The sequence below is a fragment of the Ctenopharyngodon idella genome, chromosome 1 (genome assembly GCF_019924925.1).
Source record: "Ctenopharyngodon idella isolate HZGC_01 chromosome 1, HZGC01, whole genome shotgun sequence".
Taxonomy (NCBI): domain Eukaryota; kingdom Metazoa; phylum Chordata; class Actinopteri; order Cypriniformes; family Xenocyprididae; genus Ctenopharyngodon; species Ctenopharyngodon idella.
Window position 1 is genome coordinate 4,795,798 of NC_067220.1, and position 27,556 is coordinate 4,823,353.

General features: G+C 39.2%; 3 protein-coding genes across 8 annotated transcripts; 2 read left to right on the plus strand and 1 right to left on the minus strand.

The window, feature by feature from the left end:
- Window positions 1-420: 420 nt before the first annotated feature.
- Window positions 421-6,313, minus strand: dcun1d2b (DCN1, defective in cullin neddylation 1, domain containing 2b). 5 transcript variants are annotated; one of them, XM_051887466.1, is made up of 7 exons: window positions 6,174-6,313; window positions 3,441-3,657; window positions 3,204-3,372; window positions 2,843-2,973; window positions 2,682-2,764; window positions 2,334-2,430; window positions 421-2,070 (listed from the first exon to the last, which is right to left on the minus strand). In XM_051887466.1, exons 1-7 carry the CDS (start codon window positions 6,210-6,212, stop codon window positions 1,991-1,993), a joined length of 816 nt encoding a protein of 271 aa, XP_051743426.1. In that variant the 5' UTR covers window positions 6,213-6,313; the 3' UTR covers window positions 421-1,990. The 5 variants fall into 5 exon arrangements, with proteins under 5 accessions (XP_051743426.1, XP_051743453.1, XP_051743433.1 ...); XM_051887493.1 differs by having other exon boundaries at window positions 6,145-6,276; XM_051887473.1 differs by lacking the exon at window positions 6,174-6,313 and adding an exon at window positions 4,910-6,134.
- tmco3 (transmembrane and coiled-coil domains 3) lies at window positions 6,174-14,662 on the plus strand. The gene is given in 15 exon segments (XM_051887263.1): window positions 6,174-6,326; window positions 7,361-7,457; window positions 8,723-9,126; window positions 9,519-9,698; window positions 9,805-9,869; window positions 9,871-10,000; window positions 10,654-10,782; window positions 10,862-10,954; window positions 11,147-11,336; window positions 11,436-11,553; window positions 11,632-11,827; window positions 11,904-12,054; window positions 13,509-13,588; window positions 13,669-13,818; window positions 14,087-14,662. Coding segments are annotated over 14 exon segments (2,007 nt in total). The 5' UTR covers window positions 6,174-6,326; window positions 7,361-7,450; the 3' UTR covers window positions 14,201-14,662.
- Window positions 14,663-16,970: 2,308 nt separating this feature from the next.
- Window positions 16,971-25,762, plus strand: tfdp1b (transcription factor Dp-1, b). 2 transcript variants are annotated; one of them, XM_051887434.1, is made up of 12 exons: window positions 16,971-17,151; window positions 18,702-18,763; window positions 19,102-19,168; window positions 19,314-19,432; window positions 19,737-19,849; window positions 23,090-23,264; window positions 23,344-23,490; window positions 23,569-23,637; window positions 24,470-24,621; window positions 24,690-24,856; window positions 24,971-25,025; window positions 25,138-25,762. In XM_051887434.1, the coding sequence occupies exons 2-12, from the start codon at window positions 18,752-18,754 to the stop codon at window positions 25,250-25,252; spliced, it is 1,191 nt and encodes a 396-aa protein (XP_051743394.1). In that variant the 5' UTR covers window positions 16,971-17,151; window positions 18,702-18,751; the 3' UTR covers window positions 25,253-25,762. The 2 variants fall into 2 exon arrangements, with proteins under 2 accessions (XP_051743394.1, XP_051743404.1); XM_051887444.1 differs by having other exon boundaries at window positions 16,973-17,151; window positions 23,102-23,264.
- The last annotated feature ends 1,794 nt before the right edge of the window (window positions 25,763-27,556 follow it).

A 27,556-nucleotide genomic window follows, 5' to 3' on the forward strand; every position in this document is an offset into this window, starting at 1 on the left:
TACAATTTTTTTTATGTTTTTGTTTTCTTCTGCTAAACAAGACTGCATTTATTTGATCAAAAATACAGTAAAAACAGTGTAATATTATTCTAATGTAAACAGCTGTTTTCTATGTGAATATATAGTAAAGTGTAATTTATTCCTGTGATCAAAGCTGAATTTTCAGCATCATTACTCCAGTCTTCAGTCACATGATCCTTCAGAAATCATTCTAATATGATGATTTGCTGCTCAAGAAACATTTATGATTATTATCAGTGTTGAAAACAGCATATTAAAATGATTTCTGAATTTAGAAACATTAAAAAATCTTAATGATTCCTGAAGTTTACTGTATGCTGATGATAATGTGAATTTGGAAAGACTCCAGATTTGAGCCAAAACATTAATAATATTAAAAAATATTGGTTAAAGATGATGTGACAGTTTTGTTAAATAATCTTTATTTACATGCAGAGTAACACTGATGTGATGAGCTGAACTGAAGCACATGTGATGAATGTCACACACGTACAGAGAAACTAAACAATAAAAACAGTGTTAAAAACTTTGACAGCATAGAAACTCGTCCAGACGAAGAGTGCAAACGCTGAGGTGTTCGTTTGCCGATTTAATATCACAGACGCCTGTAAACAAATCAAACAATGTGAACAAACGGGATCTTATCAGCGTTTGTTAGTGATTGAATGATGGCTCTTATTCTCATTATTTCATTCATGAGTCTCGATGGCCATATTCACTCAGAAACTCTTGAGAATGAAGTTCTCCAGCGATCGAATGATAATGACACTCCTCAGTTCAGATGCTTCATTTCTCGTCTTGTATGTTGAGATATTTCTACAGATATTCTGACTTCTGGTGATGTGAGCGGAACTCAAACAGTGAAAAAAACCTCAAAACCAAACACGTTTGACTGTCGACGTCACGTGACTAAATGAAGCTTATTTCCTTTTCCTCTAAGTGAAGTTCTGCACAGCTAAATTATGGAAGCTTGTTTCTGCCACGGAATAAAAAAAAAAAATTTAATTGCGACTAAAAATTCAGATTTATTTTTTCATCTTTTTTGCAGTTTGGAATTTAAATTTACAAGTGCTAGTTATAATCGCCAAAGCGACAAAAGTCAGAATTATGAGAAAAATGTCAGAATTGTGAGGAAAGTCAGAATTACAAGAAATAAACTTGCAATTCTGAGAAAAATGTCAGAATTTGCAATAAAAATTAAAAATTGTAAGGAAAAAAGTCAGAATTCTGGGAAATAAACTTGCAATTCTAAGAAAAAAGTCAGAATTTGCAATAAAAAGTAAAAATTCTGAGAACTAGTCAGAATTGTGAGAAAAAAAATCAGAATTGTGAGGAAAAAGTAAGAATCTGCGACAAAAAAACGTACAATTTCAAGAAAATAGTTGGAATTCTGAGAAATAAATTTGCAATTCTGAGAAAAAAAGTCAGAATTCCGAGAAATAAACTTGAAATTCCGAGAAAAAAGTCAGAATTGTGAGAAATAAACTTGCAATTCTGAGAAAATGTCAGAATTTGCAATAAAAAGTCAAAATTGTAAGGAAAAAAGTCAGAATTCTGGGAAATAAACTTGCAATTCTGAGAAAAGTCAGAATTGTCAGAAAAGTCAGAATCTGCGACAAAAAAACCTACAATTCCAAGAGAATAGTCAGAATTCCGAGAAATAAACTCGCAATTGCGAGAAAAAAAATTCACATTTATGTATTTTTGTATTCTGTGGTGGAAACAAGCTTCCTTACTTAATACTCCGTATAAATGACTAAACAAGCAGACATGCATGTATATGATGGCCATCATGAGACTGTTGACTGATGGGAAAACACTCGTGTCCAGACAGATCTCAGGTGTTCATCAGTGCAGTGTCAAAGCTCTCTCTGCAGTTAAAGATGAATATATATTTTTAAATTCTTTTATTGTTGTTTTTTATTTAAAAAGTCAGTCTGGAGAGGCTCGTCCTCCCTGTCAGCGCTCATTATAGAGTCTTGTGATTTTCTGCCGTCACGATCGGCCGGGCGAACTCCACAAAGTCATCGATGAGCACCGGCCACGCACCTGCAAACAAACCATTCACTGTTAATTCTTCGATCAGAACAGAATCAGGTCAAACACTGAGCATGTTTACATGCACACCCATACGCTGACAACTCACGGAGATTCGCTTCTTGAAATAACCCGTTTACATGCAAACCAATAACCCGGGAATCCAAGTAAACCGCGTTTATAAGACTTTATCAGGTTATGCATGTAAATGCGCTCACTGACATGAAATCCCAATTAACCCTTTGAATTCATATGATGCACTGAATCAGTCTCACCCTCCTCGTCGTAGTTCGACATGTCGTCAGCAATCACGTTTCCGAAGTCCAGCAGCAGGTTCCACGTGTCTTTAGAGATGGATTTTTTATGATGCTCCTTTACAGAAACAGAAGCAAAACCATCAGTGATCCATCAGGTACGTGAACACAACGCAAGTACACACTGCATTCTCAGTATTGTGTCAGTGTGAAATACATACAGAATCACTGAAAAATAGTACTGGCTTTATTTAGTATGTAGTTGAGATCCATTATGTCACAAAGGAAACTGTTATGTGTGTTTGTGCAGTGTTTCAGTGTTTCTTCAGTCATTCTGATGGAATATAGTTATGTAATGCAGTGACGTACCAGGAGGAAAGTGTTCCAGAGGTCAAGAAACTTAAAGCGGCCGGTCAGAATGAGATTCCAGTAGGCCACGGCCATCTCCAGATCTGAGACAGAGACAATCAGGGTCAACACCAACACCGACCCGCCCAACAGCACAAATGTTTACTACACCGATCGCTCACCTAAAGCCTTCTGACCAGGGTTCTTGGCGAAGGTAAACGTGAACTGATAGAAGTCTTTGAACTTCCCAGAATCCTTCAGCTCCTGCTCTAGTCTAGGTAAAAGACTCTTCAGCTTCTCTGGACTGTCGCATCTAGACAAACAAACACTGTAAGAGTAAATATCTGCACGCTTCATAGAGATCAATCCATTGACCAGCGCTGTCAGTCATGGGAAATCCCCTAATCACTGAAAGGACAAAGATATCGCTTTCCTCATTCAAACTGATTTTTTCCCCCATGAATATATGATTGACCTGAAGAATGAAAGCTACAGTATATATACTTTTATGATGTCTTTTTTAACTGATGTCAGGTGTCTCACCCCAGATCAGACATGCCGTCCAGGAACTCTTTGCGGCTGAACTCGCACTGCGTCGCCGCTCTGAACTTCCACGCCACGATCAGGACGCCGACGCTGGCGGGATCCAGCATGAGGTCGTCGCAGAACTGCTGGATTCCATCGATGCCGATCTTATTCTCGTCGTGTGGATCTGCAGACAGAAGCAGCAGCAGCAGCACAAATGAAGGTACAGGAACACAAACGCACACGGCCGCTCACCTTTATAGCGCTTGTACAGCTGATCCAGCTTCTTGCGGTCCACTGCTGCTTTCATGGAGTCTCTGTGGAAGAGATCGGAGCTCTGGAAGTAGTTATCCGGGGCCGTGTCTAGTCTCCAGTCATTGTGGGTCAGGCAGTACAGAGCGGTTCTCTCTGCGGCCCGACTGAAGGACAGGACCTGACGGATCTTCTCCTTCTGGGTCGACTTCAGTTTATGCTGGAGAAACAACAACACACAAGCCTACTGTCAACCGTTAGTTACAGTAAACAGAGGTAGTGAATCCAGTCCTTCACCAGTGTGTGGAATTTCAATATGACACGACAGTCACCTTTGACAACTTCATTATCCATACAAACGTTTACCATGTATTGATGCCAGAATACCAGTTACTAGGTTACAATCATCTACTTCTTCAGTGGAAAACATTTCAAACTTTGGTGAATTTTTGAAAGTGTTTCCACCATGGAATAAAAAATAAAAAAAGTAATTGCAAATTTTTTTCTCGCAATTGTGAGTTCAATGTCGCAATGTTATGTTGTTTTTTTACCATAGAATAAAAACTTTTAATCTCACAATTCTGACTTTTCTTTTTAGAATTGTGAGTTTGTATCTGTCCGAAATCAAATACTTCCCTACTGCATAGTATGCGAAAAACAGTACGCCAATATATGTCCGAATTCATGGTAGGCAAAAAGGATCCAGATGACCTACTGCTTCCAGAGATTCTGAAGTGCGCATTCGATGTATTTATGAATGGCAGTGAAGCGACGCAACTCACGCTGGTAGGTCACGTGACAGTAACAACATGGCGGACGTAGCACATCCGAATTTAATTCATACTATATTGAACGTACTTTTTAATCGGTCGTGAAGTAAGTTCAAATTCAAATGTAGTAACATTAACTATTCGGCCAGTACGCGATTTTGGATGAAGAGAGAGAGACTTTTTCTTAGAAATCCTAGGAAAAAGTACGAATTGTGAGATAAAAAGACGGAATTATCGTTATTATTTTATTTTTTATTTCGTGGAGGAAATAAGCTTCCATAAAGTCTAAACTGACATCACATATACTTAGATGTAAAATACATAAATTTGATATACCAAAAAATGATTATTATGTAAGAATCGCCTGAACTAAACGTTTATCCAACCGTTATCTAAAGTACTGTGGTGTTACCATGGTATCAGCTGGTATAATACCATAGTATTTATTACCACATTCATATATCATTATGATATTTACAGTGCATTACCATGGCACGTGTAGATTTTAGTTTATGAAGAGCTCAGTATGCAGAAGGGCGATCGGTTCCGGTGACAAGCAGAGCTCTCAAAACACCCTCCGTTTTCCTCATAAACGGACGCACGGAAACAGCATGACAACGCGACTCGAGCGCAGAACGAGCGTCTTGTGTTCGCAGTCATCAAACATTACAGATAAACACTGCCCCCTGCGCGCTCACCTACCATCTTCATCGCCAGCGCAGCTCCCTGTGCGCATGCGCGGAAACCAGCCGACGCTGGCGCTCGGGGGAACTCTGGGAAATGTAGTTTTTACACCTGCGCTACTAAACTACTTAAATGGTTTACAGAACCTCAAACCTTTCATTTCACGCGCAAACACGGCACTGATATTAGCAAGCATGTAGAAGTTATTAATTATGGATTATTTGTAATTACAAAAGTTTGATATTATAGTATAAGTAAAATTAAATTGTAATTATATTAGTAGGCCTATATGGAAAAATCATACCTGTAAGTTTTTCCACTTAGTCATATTTAGCGACTGACTGACTCAGAGATAATTCTAGTCATTAGCTGCATTTCTATGGAAGCCCATTTCCGCCATATAAGGGGAAAAAAAAAATCATGCTTTTGTAAATCATTTGATATTAAAATGTCGAAATTATGACATGAAATAAATTTAATTTTGATTTATGTGTGATAATTTCGATTTCGAATATTTTCGATTTCGAATAATGCTGCGTTCACGCCACCTCGTATTTAAGCTACTGGAATCTTGAGATGACAACACATGACATTATATTCGGAGTTGTTCACATCCTTGGACTGGGAATTATGCATTTCCATGGCACCACTATCAACCCTAAATGAATCTACAGAGGTCAGGTGGTACAGCGGCCACGTGGTACATCTGGGAGCATTCAGAAAACTCCCAGCTTACAAGCTGTAATTACGAGCTCTACGAGGACGTGAACACTTTTTACAAGCTAGAATCTCGTAACTACAGGAACCTTAAAATCTCATAATTATGACACAGCATGTCATAATGCTGGTTTAGAATGTAATAATTTCAACTTTAGCAGATAATAATAATATTTTTATAAAGATTATTAATATATTATTTTAAAAATAAATAATAATAATTTCGACTTTTTAACAGACTTTTTTCTTTTGTGGCGGGAATGGGCTACTAGGCGCAGTGCGGAACGAAAACTACATTTCCCACAATTACCCGCGCTACTGTTGTGATTCAGTCAGGAGTGAACTCAGTTCTGTTTTCAGAGCTAATAACATAAAACAGCTTAAAAACTAATTCTGACAGCCAGAGATTTGCGTGACACACAAAAACGCTTAATGTTCGTCAATCTTCCGCGAACTTTCGGTAAAGTTTAGTCTAGTATGAGCCGCTCTCCTGTCCGTCCGGAGCCGAATCAGCGCTTCTCCCGCAAAGCCGTTACCTGCTCCGGTAACCGAGCGCGGATCTCACCGTTACCGCCGGCTGTCCGTGTCCGTCCGGGAGGTTCATGCCGGTTTAAGAGCCGCTGGTGGTCGGTGTGCGCGCGCAGTATGTGGCGTCACAAGAGCGCGATTGTTTCCTTCATTCACTGACGAGTTCTTCCAGTTAACTGCATCTTACCAGGTACGAGTTATTTCTCTCTTTCTGATTATTAGCGCTGATATTATCTCGCAGAACGTCATGTAGAAAATGTACTTGAAGTGGATGACAACCGTAAACGTAATGATGATAACAATAACGCGTTTGATGGACAGATCATGCACACAATTCTGAACATTAATACGTTCAACAGCAGTGATTTACAGTCATGCTAATTCGCGAAGTCTCTTGACATTGATCAGTTTTTTAGTTAAATGATTCTTAAACATCAACAAAACGTCATCGCTGTGCGTCTCTGTCGCTAAGATTAGAACGTGCATTAAATATTTAAATTAAAATGTAAATGAAATATTATCTCAAATATCAAGGGGGAAAATCCTTAATATTTTTTTAGTATGTTTTTCTGTCTGTCCCCAGGATTACCAGGGTTATTATTATAGTTAACTAAAACTAAAACCACAAAAAACATGTTCGTTAAGTAAAATAAAGTAAAATATACTAAAATGAAACACTGACTAAAGGCAGTTTTAGAAAATTAACCCAACCATGACGTCACACTCCTTTTGATGTATGTTTTTATTCATGTTTTTGGCTGAAGCTCCTCCCATCATGCATATTCCACTGTTGACAGCCAATCAGAATCCATCCGACTTAAAGAGCCCGAGCATTTAAAGCGACAGGCACAAATATAATAAACGCTTATAATAGACATTTTGTGTTACTGTGGATGCTAATATAGTTATCATTATCGTTCTTGGTGTGAACACGCCTTTAGTCAATGTGGTATTTTTATAGACTTGAAAGAGTAAATACATATTTTTAAAATAAGCCTCTCATTCATTTCCCATCACAGCAAAATAGCTGTGTCATTATTCTGAAACATTAATGTGACGTCGTCCACCCTGTTGTGCCACATTCCATCATCAACGTGTCATTAATATAGGCTGATGAAGTGAAGTTTGCTGCTTGAGCTCCAGCAGTGTCGTGTTTTTATTAATTCACACTGATTCAGTGATGAAATGCTCATGGATATCAGCGGATCTGATGTGTTTCTGCAGGATGTAGGTGTGACGGGCTGGTAAACACACTTCAGAGTTGTTTGTCTAGTTAGTGACACACCTACACGAGTGACACACTGTCAGATTCATATGTTGGGTGAGTACTGGAGCTTTCATATCTAAAGGATCTTGTTTTAGAGTAATATTTCCTGATTCATTTACACTGTTCTGTGTGGATCAGTGTTCAAGAGAACAAATCTTCACTTCCTGGTGCACAAATGGAAGTGGCTCTTTTTTCCTCCATCATAAATGAGTTGGTCTCAGAGCGTCAGACGAAACACAATAAACACTGTCATGTGATCTTGCGTTCGGATGCTGGTGTTTGGGAACACAATCGTGTGAGACGCTTCTGGAGGGAATTAAACCAAATCATTCTGATGGCAGACTTTGACTCAGGCGTTTCAGAACCACCAAACCAACATTTGAGATGCTGCGATGTGCATTGGTCCGCTGGTTAGTCCAGTTATCCAGTCACAGCCTTTGCTGAGTTTATTGCTTCATTGATGGATTAGTTTATGCGCATGTCTTCTAATCGGATAAAAAATTCTAAGGTTTTTTAGAATTTATGTGCATCTTGGCATATCCATCCAGTGTTTTTTTTTATATGAGATCCCAAAATTTGCATAAAAATAGATGGATGGAAACATAGCTAGTGAGATACTATTATAGTTTTTATTAATATTTTGAATCGGTTTTTATTTTGATATTTTTTTCCGATTTAAATGTAATTTTAGTTAAAGTTTTGTTGTTTACATTTTTATTAGTTTTTTTGTATTTAAATAAGTCTAGCCTATATAGTTTTTATTCATCTTTATTTCAGTTTTAGTTCTTTCAGTACATCAAATTAAACTAAATTAAAAAATAAGAAATCGTGCCTTAGTTAGCAACTAGCTGAAATAAAAGAAGTTTAAGGTTTTGTATATTTTATTTTATTTCAGTTACGTTCATTTTATTTCAAATAATGAAAACGTTTTTTATAGTTTTAGTTTTAAAGTTGGCATGAAAGAGAAGTTGCACTCGTCTTTTCTTCTCTATTGAGTCATATATCCGAGTGAAACGCTTCACAAACAAGAACAAATGTAGGGCGGGGCTTGATTCTGTCTGTGGGGAATTGATTGGATGGTTGTGGTTTGCTATTGGTGGATCTCATGTGAGTGACAGGTTGCCCCGCCCTCATCATCAGAGAAGAGAAGAGATGCTGCAAGAGGGAGGAGAAGATACTCTGATTCAAGATTATGAATTTAACACAATAATGATGTGCACTGATAAATCATTTACAATAAACTCTGCAATATTCCATTAAAAAAAAAAAAAGAATTCTAAATTTTGATTTTATTAACCCTGGCGTGGATTGATTTGCAGCGGGTCGAATGCGAGCCCTGTGTGCAGTGCTGTGCCTCGGCCTGGTGGCGGCGCTGCAGCCGAAGCAGGTCCACAAAGCGCAGCCCGGCGTCTACGGACAGCAGTGGGTGACGGAGAACTGCAGGCGGCTCTCCATCCTGCTGAGGCAGAAGAACTCAGCCGTCCGTAAGCTGGGCGCGGCCGCGGTGGCGCTGGAGCGGGACGAGACGCTGGCGCAGCCGGAGAAGCTGTTCCGCGTTCACACGCTGGAGGTGTTTCAGCGCGAGCTGAACGAGAGCGAACGCTCCCTCTTCCAGGCCGTGGAGGGGCTGCAGAGGGTGCTGAAGGGGAACTTCAGAGACGTGGTCAACATGAAGGACAGCAGCCGGCAGAGACTCCAGTCGCTCAGGGAAGCCGCCATCAAGGTCAGTCACAATATTCCTCATTTAAATAATTAATGCGCAGAATAAAGGGGCGGGGCCTGGTTGAGTTAGTTAGTAGTTTGTTGAAACTGGCGGTTATGGTAAGGGGCGGGACATTTCCCAAAAACCAATCGCAACACACCGCTCCAGCCGACCAATCAGAGCACATTGTGCTTTTCAAAAGGAGGGGCTTCATAGAGACAGGAACTAAACAGAGCGTTACTGACAGACTGGGAAGAGAGGAGCTGAACAATGGAGAATATGAGGAAAATAATCAACCTGTTCTAGTAGAGCACAATAACAACATCAGGGGCACAATATGGCCTCTTAGCCTAAGGCTTACAGTAGCTCTCTCTCAGCGCCCTCGTTTGACATGCACACGCGTGTGTTTACAGGAGGAGCAGGAGTACATGGAGCTGGTGGCAGCGGAGAAACACCAGCAGGAGGCGCTGAAGGTGGCACAAGACCGAAACAAAACCCTGTCCATGCTGGATGAGATCCTGGAGGATGTGAGGAAGGCCGCAGACCGGCTGGAGGAGGACATCGAGGAGCACGCCTTCGACAACAACAAACAGGTGTGGAGTTCGCAACAGAGTCACATGGTGCAGTAAACTCACACATGTATAGTGATAAGAATGAGTATTAATTGATTTCTGTCTATCTCTCTCTCTCTCTCTCCAGATGAAGGGGGTGAATGTGGAGGCTGTCCTGAGGGTGGAGGAGGATGAGGAGGACGGGAAGAGGAAGAACGTGTCGACGGCAGGAGGACAAAGGCAATCTGGGGCTCAGCATGCTGATCGACTCGCAGAATAACCAGTATGTGCTGACCAAACCACGAGACTCCACCATGCCCCACGCCGACCACCACTTCATCAAGGTCAGTGTGTGACCTCTGACCTCTCTTTGTGGTGTTATACGGTTGAGTTGTCACAGTTCGCTGGAGCTCAGCTCTTCCACACAGATGGGAAATGATCATCAAAAACCTTCATATTTTTGTTTCAGAAATATCAGCGTCATTTTATTAACACGATTCTAACCATGTGTTTTTTCTAATTAATGCACAGAATTACGTGCGTAGTCTAATTAATTCATTTACATATTAATCAATAATATGCCATTTATTAATATGTGTAATTAATATTCTCCTCTAAAAGTGATCGGGCAGACCAAACCATAAGTCGTGGAGACTTGAGACTTTGAGGGCTGGTAGTACTCACACCGTCTACAACGTCAGCAAGGCTCGGCCTGACGGGGGCGCTACATTTTGTATTTTGTATTTTTTGAAAAACCTACTTTTGTGAACGAGTCCTTGGTTTTTGGCTCGATCGGAACCAAACCAGTGCAGCGAGATTCTCTGAAAAAAAAAAAAAAAGTTGAAATTTCAATTCACGGTCTCTAAGGGCCGCCAAAACGTTCAAAGTGGGCGGAGCCACTTTTATTAAAATGGCTATAACTCGTGAACGGAATGAGATATTTTTACCAAACTCAGCAAAAAAAAAATTGAAAATGGTTATAACTTTGGTACCTCAGGATCTGGTGTTCGTGGTCATGTTGTCTCTGCCGTGCGGGTGGCTGTGTACACTGATGGGACTGCCGCCCATGTTCGGTTACATCATCTGCGGGGTTCTGCTCGGCCCATCAGGACTCAACAGCATTAAAGTGAGTGATGAACATCTCCAGATACTGGTGTGCACATTTCCACATGTTTGCAATGTTGTGTTTCCTGTTCTGCCTGCAGTCGATGGTTCAGGTGGAGACGTTAGGAGAGCTGGGCGTGTTCTTCACTCTTTTTGTGGTCGGTCTGGAGTTTTCACCCGAACGCCTCCACAAGGTAAAAACAAGTCGGGCTTGAGAAAAGAATGTACTGAAGCTGAAGGGAAATATGTCAGATCATTAGAAGGGGTGGAGGAGTGTAATGAGTCACACAGAAGTAAGAAATGAGCCGCTGATCTCCAGTCAGCCAGTAAACCCGTCCTCTAGTGCTGCAGAAACACAGAATCTGATGGTTGTTGTTGTTGTTCAGGTGTGGAAGATCTCGCTGCAGGGCTCTGGATATCTGAGTCTCCTGATGGTGGCCGCTGGCCTGCTGTGGGGTCAGATGCTCGGACTTCACCCCACACAGACCGTCTTCATCTCCAGCTGTCTGTCTCTCTCCAGCACTCCTCTGGTGTCTCGCTTCCTGGCCGGAGGATCCAGAGGAGAGTCAAAGGAGGGTGAGTTGTGTTGGTGGATCCGCTCTCAGCTGTGATGTGTGTATTTACTGTTAAACACCACCTCTTCAACCTGTTTTGTGTGTGTGTGTGTTGACACAGGTGAGCTGGACTACAGCAGTGTTTTGCTGGGCATGCTGGTCATGCAGGACGTGCAGCTCGGTCTGTTCATCGCTGTCATGCCCACATTGATTCAAGGAGGAAATGGAGACACAGACGGGTGAATCAACAAGCGAATCAATTACAAAAGTGATTATGGTGTGAAATATGAATCTAACTGGTCTTTGTCCCGTGTCAGTGTGCTGATGGGAGTGTTGCATGTTCTGGTTCTGCTGACTCGTGTCCTGGTGTCGCTGGCGGCCGTGCTGCTGATGTGTTGGCTCCTGCGCTCTCATCTGATTGGTCCGTTCTACAGGAAGCTGCATGCGGAGAGCAAAGGGAACAAGGAAATACTAGTGCTGGGCACGAGTGCCTTTGTGTTCCTGATGCTGACGGTAAGCGCCTCCTTCTCTCTCGGCGTCACAGTGTTCAGTGTCGTCTCTAATATAGCATACTGCTGCCATACTCTAGGTGACAGAATTTATGGATGTGTCTATGGAGTTGGGATGCTTCCTGGCTGGAGCGCTGCTCTCATCGCAAGGTCACATGGTCACAGCTGAGGTCATGAGCTGCACTGAACCAATCAGAGACTTCCTGGCCATCATCTTCTTTGCATCTATTGGTGAGTGGGCGATTCTTTAGCTATGGATTATAGGATATTAGGACAAAATTGCAGAATATTGCTATCAACGGCATGTTTATAAATACATAATCAAAATATAGTCGCAAGCAGCAATTAAGGGGCCGAGCGCAAAGAAGGCCATCATGGCTGTGAGTGTCAGACCAACCGCAACAATGATTAAGACACATTAAGATAATTTTAAGCAAAATGTCTGGAAAATCATAAATACAATCACTAGTAATATGATTTAATGGTTTATCATTTTCAATCATTAGGTGGCACTATGACCAAATTGATGTTGTGTGGTCAGAGTAAAGTGACAATGACACAGAAAGTTTGGTGTCAATATGACTAAAGCATTGCAGAGATACAGCCTCAGAGGCATTTTGGCATCATGCCATCAAATTTGTCGATGCTGTATACGGAAATGGTTTCGTCTATCGACACGAAATCCATAACTTTTTGCTGACATTGTCTGCAGATGATCTGAGTCAAATTTGGTAAAAATCAGACAAACGGTCAAAGAGGAGTTCGAAAAAGTAGGTTTTGAAAGAAAATCAAAATGGCGGACAGGAAGTTTGGCCGACTATGGCAAAATTGGTATCTGTGTTCTTGGCATAACCCAAGGAATCTATTACGATTAGTTTAATTACAATAAGCTAATTCAATCAAAAGTTATTAGCATTTTTGGACATTTCATTATAACTTTTGACCACAAGGGGGCATTTTACAACAAAATTCATAATGGCTGATTTGGGAAAATTGGGTATCGTTCGACTCGGCATGCCATACCGAATCTAAGGAGAACAGTTTTGTGATTTTTTTGCCAAACTGTTCAAAAATTAAAAGCAAAAATATCCATTTTTAATATCTCCTGACCACTAGGTGGCAGTATGCCTAAACTCTGCAGGTACCCTCAGGTCATGGTTGTCATAACACACACCAAATTTGGTCAGAATACGCTAAAGCGTTGAGGAGATATAGCCTCACGTTCAGGCTCTTCGTCGAATTCGTTCGCACGTTATTTGAGAACGGTTTGACGAATCATCTTGAATTCAGATAATTGAATTTTCGGGAAATTCAAATGGCAGAAAAGTTTTTATGATATCATAGGGTGTGATCAAATCTTCTTGAGCAAAGGAATCAGAAGAAAAAAGAATTTTGTTTCTAGCCCTTAAGTGAAACGTAAGTGCAAATTTGGACAGTTGGTGGCGCTAGAGGGATTGAGTTAGAGACTCCAAAATTGCTATGATGACAGTTCAGACTGCCCTCTATCTGTGTGCCAAATTTCACAACTTTCCCGCAATTGGTTTTGTGGGCTGCCATAGACTCGAGCGGAAGAAGAAGAAGCAGACGAATAATAAGAACGCCAACGGATACAATAAACATAAGAAGATATAAGACCAAATTCTGATGGAATATTGTAAGTGTTTGACGGCCGTTGTTGTCCGCAGGGCTGCACGTGTTCCCGACCTTCGTCCTGTACGAGCTGACCATCCTGCTGGTCCTGACCTTCTCGCTGGTCATTATGAAGGTATTTGTGTTCATATCGTATGACCCTCATTTCTAGAACATGAATATAAATCTCACGGCGGTCTGACGCTCTACTCTCAGTTCATCATGGCGGTGCTGGTTCTGTCCGCCATCCTTCCTCCGGGCTCGCGTCACATCCGCTGGCTGGTGTCGGCCGGACTGGCGCAGGTCAGCGAGTTCTCCTTCGTCCTGGGCAGTCGTGCTCGTCGGGCCGGCATCATCTCCAGAGAGGTCAGTAATGTCTGATTACTCTCCCAGAATGCTCTGAACTGAGGTATATCCGCTTCTCAAACAAGAACAAATGTAGGGCGGGGCTTGATTTTGTCTGTGAGGAATTGATTGGATGGTTGTGGTTTGCTATTGGTGGATCTCATGTGAGTGACAGGTTGCCCCGCCCTCATCCTCAGAGAAGAGAAGAGATGCTGCAAGAGGGAGGAGAAGATATTCTGATTCAAGATTATGATTTTAACACAATATTAATTGTACTTCTTCCTCACAGGTGTATCTGCTGGTTCTCAGCGTCACGACTCTAAGCCTCCTCCTCGCTCCGGTGTTGTGGAGAGCCGCCACGCTCAAATGCATCCCGCGGGCCGAGAGGAAGCCTCTCACCTGAGTCTCTCCTGAGGAGACGCTCGCATTAAACTCACGTTAATGCATCATATTGATGATAAACTGTTTGTGAGAAACAGAAGGACAGATAATCAAGTACAAAGCATTAATATATAAAATGTGAATACTGTAATGAAATGATGCTCCAGCTTTTATAATGTGTCTGTTATAATGTGTTATAAATGACCAAACGTTATTTATTTGTGTAATACGTGCCTTGAGCTGAGCTGAAGTCAGCAGACGTGCAGCTGTTGTGATGTGAGGCACTTCTGTCTGTGATGAGAAGCTCTTTTGCACTGCAGATGTCGCAGGAAACACTGAAGTCTGTGATTCGCTGGGATTCTGAGCACAAGGTGGCGGTTCTTAAATTCTTCACAGTTGTAACTGGAGCACTCTGAATCATTTCTCTGGACTGTTGATTCTCATTTAGGAGCAAAAATCACAATTAAAAACTTGACTTCGTTCACTGAGAGATTCTTTGTGTCAGATGTGGAATGACTACATTCAACGAAATGAGATGTAAACATGTTTGTGAATTTATCATGTATTATATACACGGCCAAACTATGGAAGCCCATTTCCACCAAAAAACATCATGCTTTTGTGAATCATAATTATGAGATAAAAGTTGAAATTGACATACCAAGTCATAATTTCATTTTTTTTAATCTCATAATTATGACTTCTTATCTCATATTAATGATTTAGTAGGTTCATAATTGACTTTTTGTCTCATAATTTTGATCTTTGCATCTCATAATTATGACTTGGTATGTCATACTGGACTTTTTATGTCATAATTTTGACTTATCTCATAATAATGACTTGGTATGTTCATAACTATGACTTTTGTCTCATAATTATGACTGTCATAATTAAATCTTTGTCATAATTTTGACTTATCTCATAATAATGACTTGGTATGTTCATAACTATGACTTTTGTCTCATAATTATGACTGTCATAATTAAATCTTTGTCATAATTTTGACTTATCTCATAATAATGACTCAGCATGTTCATAATTGACTTTGTCTCATAATTATGACTTCTTATCTCATATTAATGATTTAGTAGGTTCATAATTGACTTTTTGTCTCATAATTTTGATCTTTGCATCTCATAATTATGACTTGGTATGTCATACTGGACTTTTTATGTTATAATTTTGACTTTTTATGTCAATTCTGACTTTTTAATCTCATAATTATGACTTCTTATCTCATAATAATGACTTGGTATGTTCATAACCATGACTTTTTGTCTCATAATTATGTCTGTCATAATTAAATTTGTCATAATTTTGACTTCTTATCTCATAATAATGACTCAGCATGTTCATAATTGACTTTGTCTCATAATTTTGACTTTTTAATCTCATAATTATGACTTCTTATCTCATATTAATGATTCAGTAGGTTCATAATTGACTTTTTGTCTCATCATTTTGATCTTTGAATCTCATAATTGACTTGGTATGTCACAATGGACCCTTTATGTTATAATTCTGACTTTTTATGTCAGTTCTGACTTTTTAATAATAATTACGACTTATCTTATTATGACCTAGTATGGTCATAATTTACTTTTTGTCCTACAATATAATAATTTCGACTTTTTAATCTCATAATTATGCCTTAGTATGTCATAAAGGACTTTTTTGTTATAATTTTGCCTTTTTGTTAATTTCGACTTTAATCTCATGACTTCTTATCTCATAATGACTTAGTATGTCATACTGGATTTTTATGTCATAATTTCTACTTTTTATGTAAATTTTGAATTCTTATCTCATAATAATGACTTATTAGTATGTTCATAATTTACTTTTTGTCTCATAATTTCAACTTTTTAATCTCATAATAATGACTTAGTATGTTCATAATCATGACTTTTTGTCTCATAATTATGACTTAGTTTGTCATAATTAAAATTTTATGTCCTAAGAAAGCTTTACCAAAGCATGATATTTTTTTCTTATGTGGCAGAAATGGGCTTCCATACAAAACCAGCCGAACACATTATGGTCAAACAGTAATGTCTCGAGTATAGTGTACTTGTTTTCAAATGCCTTTCATCCAGTAGTGTAAATGTAAACATGCTACTGTAGGTCATTCAGTGCTCGTCAATCTAATCGACAAATGTGCGCATGTGCAAAATTAGCGTTTTAAAAAATGCCATAATAAATACTTCAGCTCTGTGTGGAGAATTACAGACATGTTCCAACATGCCTAATAATAACAGACCACAGAAACACCAGAGACATTTAACATCTGCGTGTCATTATCATACAGATACACATCACATCCATAACTAGATACACATCACATCCATAACCTAATGAATTAACGTGCGTGCTTCTTAAGTAAAATTCATAGCAGAATTAACTCGACAAAGTTGAGACTTGATGAGTAGTGTGCGAGTCGCGAATGAATCATTATTTTAATGATTCATTCGAACCGATTCCCTAAAGTTTGTAAACACCTGACTAGCCTTATAAAACTTCCTATATTACCCATATCTTACAACATACTAAAGTTACGACAACTGGGTTTTGATCTATTTATTTATGACAGTGGTTGAAAACACGACGTTAATAACGTTTTAATAGTTAAAATAACTAGTAACTATGGCGAAAACTGATGCCCTGGTCACTCGAGTGAATCACTGATTCGTTTATGAACCGATTCGCTGAGATGACTCGGATTTCCCAGTGGCAGTTCAGAGGATTTCTCTGCGTTACGTATGAAGTTGTGAATGCGCGCTTGCGTCACATCGCGCGTATCCAATCAGGACGCGCCCTCACAGGACACCGCCAAGCTTAGTTTGACTGCTGTGTAGCAGCTGAAGTAGCTCGCGCTGGCGGTCTGATTCCGGCGCGATAAATACAGATTTTATCCAACTAACTGTAAATATCAGCGCGAGATATGACGCGGCTGTGAGCGGGGTAGTTAAGGTGAGAGAAATCAGCGTATGTTACGTAGTTTGTGTGTCTTATGTGTGTGTGTCTAACGTAAGTGGAAGCGTTAGCTCGCTAGGTTAGCTTAGCTGTAGCTAACGCGTCGAGCTAACGCGATATTGTCATCTAGTGAGAAACAAACAACAGCGCGAGGAGGATCGCGATGCGATGATGAATCGCGTCGCTCTCCGTGCGCGCGCGCGCGCGCATAAACGGAAGCTGCTCATCTGAACACAAACGTATGGACGCCCATTTAAAAAAAAGAAAAAAAAGACAATGCAGAAATTATGACATTTTTTATAATAATAAAAATATTATATTCATAATTATGATTTATCAACGCATATTTTTTTCTTATGTGGTGGAAATGCGCTTCCATACAATGGAGCTGCTGCTAGACGTCAGAAAAGTTCAACTTCTTTTTGCTGATGTTTGTATTTGTGTTATTATTCACCGAGATCTTATAAATATTCATCTTACTCTAATAAACATGGAGTTGAGCCTATTAAACATGCAATATGTAAGTTCATATCTGACTGCTCACTGTAATCTCGAATCAAAATAACTTCTCATTCTTGCAGCGATATCTTTTCTCTGATGACGTGTTTAGTGGCGCGAGGGCGGGGCTACCTGTCACTCACATGAGATCCACCAATAGCAAACCATCCAATCAATTCCCAACGGACAAAATCAAGCCCGCCCTACATTTGTTCTTGTTGCCAAGTCCATGGATTTCCCGCGGAATTAGGACATATTTCTATTCCAGTGCGCTACTTTTCTGTTGTTTTTCTATGTAAACATGCGCTAGACGGACGTGTTTGACCGTTACGCTAATGTCTCGCGTCTTTTACAGCGCCTCGCACATGAGCTCCACGTTTTTAAGACGCTGTGTCAAGTTAAAAGAATTTCAACTTTTACACGCAGCGCCGCTCATCAATGTCAGTTCCAAAACAGTGGACCAATCAGAAGAACTCGGAGGCGGGGCAAGCATTGCGAGCTTCTATTTACAGAGGCAACTGTTTTATTTGATGGCAAGATGGCGGAGGAGGCAGATTATTTTCTGTTTTTTCCATGTCAAAAACAGTATCCATCTATTCTTGCCTGTTTGTGTTATTGTTGTTATTGCATCACGTTTCAAAAGTGCATCTCGAGACCCTCGCTTTTTTTAAAAAAAACCATTCCTGAGCGTTGCGCCTCGCGTTTTTAGACGCAAAGATGTGTTCTGTGTGAACGAGCCCTTAAACTGTTGCCGCGGGTTGTTTTCTTGTCTACAGGTTAAAGCAACCCCAATAACGTGATATTCAGCCCCTAGAAAGCTAATTTTACCAGGGGAACCATGCCAAAAAATGCAGATTTTACCCCACAGGACATGATTTTTACCAGAGGACCCCGCTGAAACGTGATTGGGCTAGTTTTGAGTAGCAGTTACGCGGGTTTTGATGTGAAAACCTGGCAACCCTGCAGAATGTTTCACTCAGATAGACGTCTCAATACAGAAGAAAAGACGAGTTCATGCCGACTTTAATATTTGTGTTTTGTGTTTTCAGCTGATCTGCAGTCACAGACCAAAGACTGACCACACGCTCAGGTCACCATCATGGCTAAAGATGTAAGAACCACACGTGTGTTTATATTTTCCTGTCTAGCTGAGTGTACGGTTATGTTTTACATCTCGTTTGCATTGTGGTTTAGTCTGAATTGACCTCAATGGAGTATTTTCTGCCTATAAATTAAGGCCAATTGTTAATATTCATCAGATTGGCAGCCCCAGACACTGTAACACACGTACTGTATGTCTTTATATTGATAGATGGTTGTTGTGGAACTGAAACTGAGGCTGTTTGTGTTGTTCTTCAGGCTGTTTCTATGATTACTAAACACAGGCAGCAGCAAACAAACTCCTCGTGATGATGTAATAATGTCATGATCGCTCTCTCTGATCCTCAGGCTGGACTCAAAGAAACTAATGGAGAGATAAAGTTGTTTGTCAACCAGACTCTGAGTCCAGGAAAACGTGAGTACCATCGGTCATCTGCTCAGTGCATGATGGGTAACTTCCTGACCAGCAGGGGTCGCTGTAATGAAACACACTGCACATATTCATCAGGACTCATAACGTGAATATTAATGAGCGTGTGTGTGTGTGTGTGTGATTGCAGCTGCAGGTGTGCTGTCGCTCCTGACCGTTCATCCAGCGTCCGTCACTGCGGTCAAGCAGATCCTGCCCAAAACACTCACCGCCGGTGCTGCTGCGGGCGCTAATGTGCTGCCACATGTGGTAAGAATCCTGCTCACATCAGTCACATGACCACACCCGCTGACCCCTCCCACTGGTCTCCGTGGCGATAAAGCCCCCCATTAACATTGTGTGAGGTGACCCGGGAGAGTCTGTGTAAGCGGATCACAGAACGCTGGAGTCAGCGGGATTAGCCTCTTCATCATCACCATCATCATCATCCTATTACTGACAGCGGCACACAGGTGCTCGGCCAGAAGAGCTGTAGAACTGACCGCTGAATTCACTCTCCCGCACTTGTAATGTTCTGTTTGTGCTGATGAGCGGTTGGTGCGTCTCCCTGCAGGTGATTGGCACCCCTCAGAGGACGGGCGTCCTGTTAACCAGCCCGCGCACGCCCACCGCACACTTCCACACGCCTCAGACCCAGACACAAGAGTCCTCGCCCTGGTCCACCGGGTTAGTTGACCCGTCTGTTTCTGTCCCAGCATCATCTGTGCTCAAGCTTCTGCAGCCAGAGATGAGAACATCAGTTCATGCATCACGTAATGTTCATGTGACTGGCACTGTGGCATGATGGGCTGGGGCTGCACGAGCTCAGGGGAACCAATGGGTTTTAAAATTGTGATTTAAAAAAAAAAAATTCAGGTTTGCTGAGGTTTGTAGGGCTGCACAGTTTGGCAAAACTATTAAAAAAATAATAATAATCACTACTGTTATTATTATTACTACTACTACTTTTAAATAGAAATATAAAAAAATACTAAATAAAAATAAATTAAGGAATTTTACTATTGTGATATTTCTCTGTAAATTAAAAAATAAGTATTTAAAAAATTACAGCTGTAAAATGCAATACTAATATTTATGTATAGTATTAATTTCTTCATTTTCAAAAAAAAAACAGGTTTCCTGTGGTTGATTGTAGAGCTGCACAGTTTGACAAAAAAAAAAAAAAAAATTGTATATACAATATCACTAAAATAATAATTTATATATTACTGTTAAATAAAAATATAAAAAATTACTAAAAACAAATAAAAAACATAATACCATTGAAATATTCACTGTAAAATAAAAAATTTATTATTAGTTATTTATAATAAATTAATATAGTTTATAAATAACTATATTATTTATATAGTTATTTATAAACTATATTTATAATTATTATTATTGTTACTACTGTTAAATAAAAGTAAAGAAATACTACTATTGTAATATTTCACTGTAAAATAAAAAATAAGTATTTAACTATAAAATACAATACTAATATTTATGTCTTTCTTACAATTGTGATTTTTATATCAATATGACTATAACTTAACAGTTATTATTTATATATATATATATATATATATATATATATATTATTAAAATATAAAAAAAAACTAAATAAAAACTAAATAAGAAAAACTAAATAAGAAAAACTATTGTAATATTTTGTTCTAAAAAAAAGTATATAAACAAATATATACTTTGATTTTGCAATGTAAAATTAAAATACTGATATTTATGGGTCTTTTAATTTCTTAATGTTCAATCAAAATTTGACAAAAAATTGTGATTATATATCAATGTGACTATGAAATTATGAAATATTATTGCCAAATAAAAATATATAAAAAAAAAAAAAACATCTAAATAAGACATAATACTAATACTATAAATATTTCACTGTGAAATAAACTAAATTGACTATTAAAAAATGATATAATAATTAATTAGTAATTCACCATCAAACTTATAACGTCTCTTCTGTCGATAAGTGCTTCTCATTACAGTCATGTGACAATGTTTGGCTGATATTTAGTTCTCAAATGTAAATTAAAGCGACTCAGACTCAGCAGATGGAGGTCATGTGGTGCAGCGTTTACTGTGAATCATGAGCTGCTCACATGGAAATGCATATATTTATATATGCATATATTTAATATGTAGTGCATATATTTATTCAGTTAAATCACATCCTTTGCGTTTTGACATTCACACTAAGCCATTTCTCGATGTTGTTTTACTTCAGTGAATCGTGCAGCCCTACGGTCCTCGTCAGGATCAGTGAAGCTCCTCATGAGGAAGTTCGTCACTCACAGTAGAGAGACTTGTGTTTGTCACAGCTGCTGCTTCACATGAATATACAAACATTGCACTGTTATCAGTCACATGGAAATGAGCTTGTCTTCCCTGTAGGAGATAAATATTACTATTCATTTTAATTACTAAACATGTAACAATTTCCATTGTTCCATTATTTGGGCTTAACTCAATTTTTCCCTTATTAAAGGAACAGTTCGCCCTAAATTAAGTCATCATTAACTGTTGTTCTAATGCTGTACGCACTTCTTTCTTTTTCAGACCGCAAAAGGAGAATCTTTAAAAAATGTCCATATAATGGCAGTGAATATCGATCAGCATCAAGCTTTAAAAAAAAAAGATGCAAAAACACAACATGAAACACGGTAATCCCAAAAAAGTATCCGTGTTTCTCCACTCATGAACGCAGTCGAGCACAGAAGACCAACGGCTGAGGGCAGGATTTTCATTAAATAATACATTAAATTTCAGTTTGTTTTTCACTGAACCCTATAATAAACCCTCAGAACATGTGGAATATACGACACGTGTGTCACATGATCATTCTGTGATAGTCTTTTTTTAAAGCTTTGTGCTGGATGCTATTCACTGCCATTATATGGACATGTGTTTTTTAAAAATTCTCCTTTTGTGGTCCGAAAAATAAAGAAGGGCGTTCGGCATTAGAACAACACCAGGGTGATTATTAAATGATGAATTAATTTCTATTTTAGGGTGAACTAACCCTTTAACCCTCTGTTCGCGTGTCGGACAAAAATGACCAACGTTTTTTTTTTTTTTCAATGAAATGATTGCACTATATTTTTGTTCGATAATGTTTTTTATTAGAGATATTGTATTTTTGGAGGATTTTATGGTACTGAATTATATTTATGCAGTAGTTATACATTTATTCACTTTTTAATCATAGACTGGTAAATCTTGAATGCTTTGGATCACAGACTGAAGTTTGGTCTCTTTTTAAAGATGACACTTATTATTGCTGAAGTGAAAACAGTTTAAAAAAAGTAATTTTTTTTAACATTTATTGTTATAAAAAAAGGAAAATACCTTTATCAATTTTCATATGAAATATACATTTTCCAAAACAAGTTTTACTCTAAAACTATGGGAAAATCAAAGTCATAAATCTAAACAAGTTATATGAGGTTGATATCTCAAAAAATGAGTTTTCAGTCACATTTTGTTTGGGCGCAGTACCAAACGCTTCCACTAGATGCAGTTCATCTTCTATTCATTTCCACTGTGCTCATTTTTGACCACGAACATTACAAGTGTGACTGTTTTTTCAAGACCATTTAACCTTTTCCAATCATGTCCATGATTTTTTTGTTCACATAGCAATTGGCAAAACCTTTACCAAGTTTCGTACCATTCCAATGAAGTAAAAAATTGTAAAAAAAAAAAAAAAAAAAAAAAACGTAATTTTTTTTTTTGGTCAAAAATGATCCAACAGCACCAGAGGGTTAAAGCAAATGGAACATAAAATAGTGACACACAGGAAGTGATGTCATTTAGGCACTTCAGTAGTTTCAGTGCTCATCATTCACAGGGAACACGTTTTGTTGTTTTGCCATTGAGATCACATGTGATATGAATCAGTAGCTCCTCCGGCAGGCGCAGCAGGAAGGGCGATAAGAGCGGGAAGGGTTTGCGGCATTTCTCCATGAAAGTGTGTGAGAAGGTGCAGAAGAAGGTGGTGACGTCCTACAACGAGGTGGCGGACGAGCTGGTGGCGGAGTTCAGCTCCGGAGACAACAACATCTCTCCGAACGAGGCGGTCAGTTCCTGTTCCTGTCACTCGCTGTCAATCACAGAGACGCTCGTTGCTCACTCGGCTCGTGTTTTTGGTCCTCCAGCACGTGTACGATCAGAAGAACATCCGCAGACGGGTTTACGACGCTCTGAACGTCCTGATGGCCATGAACATCATCTCCAAAGACAAGAAGGAGATCAAATGGATCGGATTCCCCACCAACTCTGCGCAGGAATGTCAGGATCTGGAGGTCAGTCGGATGAAGGTTTTCTGGGATGTCTCGTGTTGGTTGTTCATGAATGAGTGTGATCCTGTGTGTCTCCTGAAGGCCGAGCGACAGAGGCGACTCGAGAGGATTAAACACAAACAGTCTCAGCTGCAGGAGCTCATACTGCAGGTACATCGCATCACTTCCTGTCTGTCAGAGCTCTGTGTACAACAACACCACATACCATCTCGTTTATATGAGCATGATGGGTAAAATGAAAGAAAAGAGAGATGTGTGGTGTTCAGTTTTGATCTTGTTGTTTTTGCACTTTAGTTAAAGTAAAAAATTCAGAACTGAATTTTGTTTTTCAGCATCAAATTTAATAAAAAATATATAAAAATATATAAACTTTAAGGGCATTTTTTTAATTGCACAATATTTTCATATTCAAGTCCCAATTTTTTATACAGATGTCTGTATTTGATAAAACAATTTACATCAAAGAAAATAATAAATAAAATAAAAAATGTGAAAAACATCATAATAACATTTCTAATAAAATGTAATAAAATATAAAAATATTTTTTTTGTGTGTAAAGATAAATTTTTTTATTAATTGCACAATATTTTCATCACAATTACACACATTTAAGCCGCAATTTTTTTATTACAGATGTGTTATTTAACTGCATTAAATTTGATAAAAACAATATAAATAAAATCTAATAAAAAATAAAAATATTTAACAGCATTTAATTTGATAAAACAATAAAAAAAACGAATAAAAATATTTATTTCAATATATATTTATATTGAAATATATATTTCAATTTTTTTTTAATTAATTGCACCATATTTTTAAGCTTTTTCAGATTTTTTTTTTTTTTAATTTAAGCCAAATCTGATGGATTTTCCTCTTGATTTTCCTCGTATAAGTGATTGGGTAACTGGAATCTGGTGTGTGTCGTTCTCATGATGATAAATGACGATTCCTGTAATTCTCGTCTCTCATGATTTTCAGCAAATCGCCTTCAAGAACCTGGTGCAGCGCAATCGTCAGGCGGAGCAGCAGAGTAAGAGAGCTCCGCCTCCAAACACGGTCATTCACCTGCCCTTCATCATCGTCAACACCAGCAAGAGAACCGTCATCGACTGCAGCATCTCCAACGACAAGTGAGCATGTGACGTGTGTTCTGCTCCGTGTGCTCGTCCGTCTCTGACCAGCGCTCGTGTCTCTGCAGGTTTGAGTATCTGTTCAACTTCGACAACATGTTTGAGATCCACGATGACGTGGAGGTGCTGAAGCGCATGGGCCTGGCGTTCGGCCTGGAGTCGGGCCGCTGCAGCCCGGAGCAGCTGAAGATCGCCAAGACCCTCGTTCCCAAAGCCCTGCAGCCCTACGTCACAGGTCAGAGACGCCACCTGTGTGTGAGAGAGAGAGAGAGAGAGAACGAGTGTGTGAGAGCGAGAGAGTGTGTGTGTGTGTGTGCTGACCTTCATGAATGTTTGTCTGTTGTTGTAGAAATGGCTCAGGGTGCCATCAACCAGCTGATCGGAGAGCTGTCCCATGTGGCCACGTGAGTGTCACATGATCTTGAACATGATGTTTTTAAGTTGATAATTGGATTATTTCTCTGACATGTGTGTGTTCAGCCAGAGCTGTGTTAACTAGTGCTGATCTCTGTTCAGTGACCGCGGCGCGTCCAGCTCCAACGGGTCTAGGGAGGAGACGCCCACATCCTACATGGAGGATGAAGAGGAAGATGATGATGAGGAGGACTTTGATGATGATGATGAAGATTAGGTTCTGGAGCTCTGAAGAACCGGTGACGTTAACGCAGCAGCAGCCGTCGCTGCCATCATATGCAGATTCCTTTTGTTTCCCAGTTCTTGTTTGAAACTCAATATTGTGATCCTGCTGTAAGGATTCCCTCAAATGCTTCCCATAATTCTTCAGCTCAGTCTATTATCTTCAGTAGCTTATGAGCAGATAAGCTCGATTGATCGTCTTTGTGCTGCTGCTGCTGTATCTTCAGGGCTACTGTTGAAGAATCCTGCGGTGTGAGGTGTGACACGGGGACTTTTATCACTGTTTGCTGAATTTTGTACCCTGTTTTGTTGTGATTTGCTCTCATAGGCAGCTATTTTTGATATTGGAGCTTTTTATTTTGGACGTGGAGCTCTGATGACCGCAGCTCTGAGAACATGAAATCAACAACTCAAACGTCCAGCCCTTTTTGTACAATGTAACAAATACTAAAGAAAATATACTTTTCTTATTCATGTATAGAAATTAAACAGAATGAATGATTTATGTGCTTGTGTGGTTCTTTGTGCTCTCAGTGAAATAACATTATCAGATGTTTCAGTGAAAGATATTAATAATGAAGATGTTTTCATTTAAATGATTGAGAAAATAACACGGATGCGAGCGGCTCGATGCAACGCATCAAAACACAATATACCCATTATAATCAGATATTGTCTACACTGGATGCGACAACAAATTCCCGACACAGTGTCTACACCAGACGCGACCGTTGTCGCATCGCTCTGCAACAGCTCAAAGCTGTCTACACTGAACACGACAAACCGACTGAGGCAAAGCACTTGGACTACTTCAGAAATAGAACGGGGAATCCATTTACTGTCGGGAAACTGTTGTGTTGCGCCGTCCAGTGTAGACAATATCACTGATTAAAACGGGTTCTTATGTCTTTAGACACATTGCAGACATGGTGTAAGGGAAAATAATATATATGAATAAATGATTCATATAGTCCAATAATAATAATAGTGTTTTCATGTGAAATTACACTAAATTTGATCTCTTATAAGTAATTGTGTTCAGGAAGCTGACTCTATCAAAGTCCCTTTAAGACGAGTCATTTCACTTGGCGGCCATCTTAGAAACACCTCTCGGTCATGCAAGTGCAGCTCCTATTTTAATGGGGAAACATCAAATTCTCCAAAGCTGTTTGTCAAGCTTTCGATTAAATTTCATATTTAAAATCACCAATGAAATCTGACAACTCTCAAATTTTGTGTCAAAATGCTCGAATCATGACAAAAAACTGTATTTTTTTAGGCTGGATCAAGGTAAGTGCGCAGAAGCGCGCATCTGACTGTTTCTATAGGAACCGGAGCTTCTAACGGCCTGCAGTGACGCGATGAATTTACCAATCGGCGATTGTCTCTTATTTTGAAGGCGGGACTTATTCCGCCATATTGCGCGTTGCACTTTCTCCCCTTCAAAACAATACGAGTGACGCGTCTTGTGTTATTCTATAGTCTTTGCCTTTACCCTCATATCAGCGACCATTGATGTTCTCGTTTTATGCATCACTACTTCTCAACTTGATATGATAAAAATTAAAATAAAATTAGTTTCCATTTAATGTCCATTTAATCCTTAAAGGAAGTAAGAGAAATATTTGTCTTCATAATCTTTGAACTGAATATAATAATTTGTATTCATATAGAGACACTCATCAGCATCCAGTCAGTTCATCCTGGATAAAACCAAATCCCGTCCACTTTTTAATGTTTCTCGTTGAATATTTTTTGGCATTAATGAAGCACAGCTCACACTGAAGTCGCTTCAAATCAAGCAGCTTTCTGTTGGTCAATGCAGTGAATTTGCATGACCAACTTAAAAACAGTTGCGAAATCTTGTGCTCTCACACAAAATTCCCAATTGCACACATTCCTTGAAACGGCTGGATTTCACGCATGAAAAATCATTGAACAACAGTAAATGTGACCCCACCTTGAGACACAAAGATGATTTCCAGAACCTTCACTCTCTCTGATCCGCTGTGACGGAACGCCGCATTTGTGCGGATTACAGGAAGCGCATCATGGTCAAATGATCAGGCTGGGTTGTTGTTAATTAAGATGGTAACCGACGTGACCAACTCAACTCTACCAGGTTAAAAGCAGGCCTACTAAACCCCTGGGTATACTTAGTTTTTTTCGCACAGTCAAACGCACATCCTTACTAAGTATACTTCATTTGACTTGTATGACTTGTACACGTACACAGGCTCAAAACTACGCATACGTCGAACGCCTTTGTACGCATACGAGACAAATAAAGTATACTTTG

What these genes read in the sequence shown, in the direction of transcription:
- tfdp1b (XM_051887434.1), top strand. An exon ending in AGGAATGTCAGGATCTGGAG is followed by an intron (nt 23,491 to 23,568) that starts GTCAGTCGGATG and finishes TGTCTCCTGAAG; the next exon opens with GCCGAGCGACAGAGGCGACT. An exon ending in CCTGCAGCCCTACGTCACAG is followed by an intron (nt 24,857 to 24,970) that starts GTCAGAGACGCC and finishes CTGTTGTTGTAG; the next exon opens with AAATGGCTCAGGGTGCCATC.
- dcun1d2b (XM_051887466.1), bottom strand. Translation starts at nt 6,212, where the DNA reads ATGAACCTCCCGGACGGACACGGACAGCCGGCGGTAACG. An exon ending in GCTGTACAAGCGCTATAAAG is followed by an intron (nt 3,373 to 3,440) that starts GTGAGCGGCCGT and finishes TTCTGTCTGCAG; the next exon opens with ATCCACACGACGAGAATAAG. An exon ending in GACGGCATGTCTGATCTGGG is followed by an intron (nt 2,974 to 3,203) that starts GTGAGACACCTG and finishes TTGTTTGTCTAG; the next exon opens with ATGCGACAGTCCAGAGAAGC.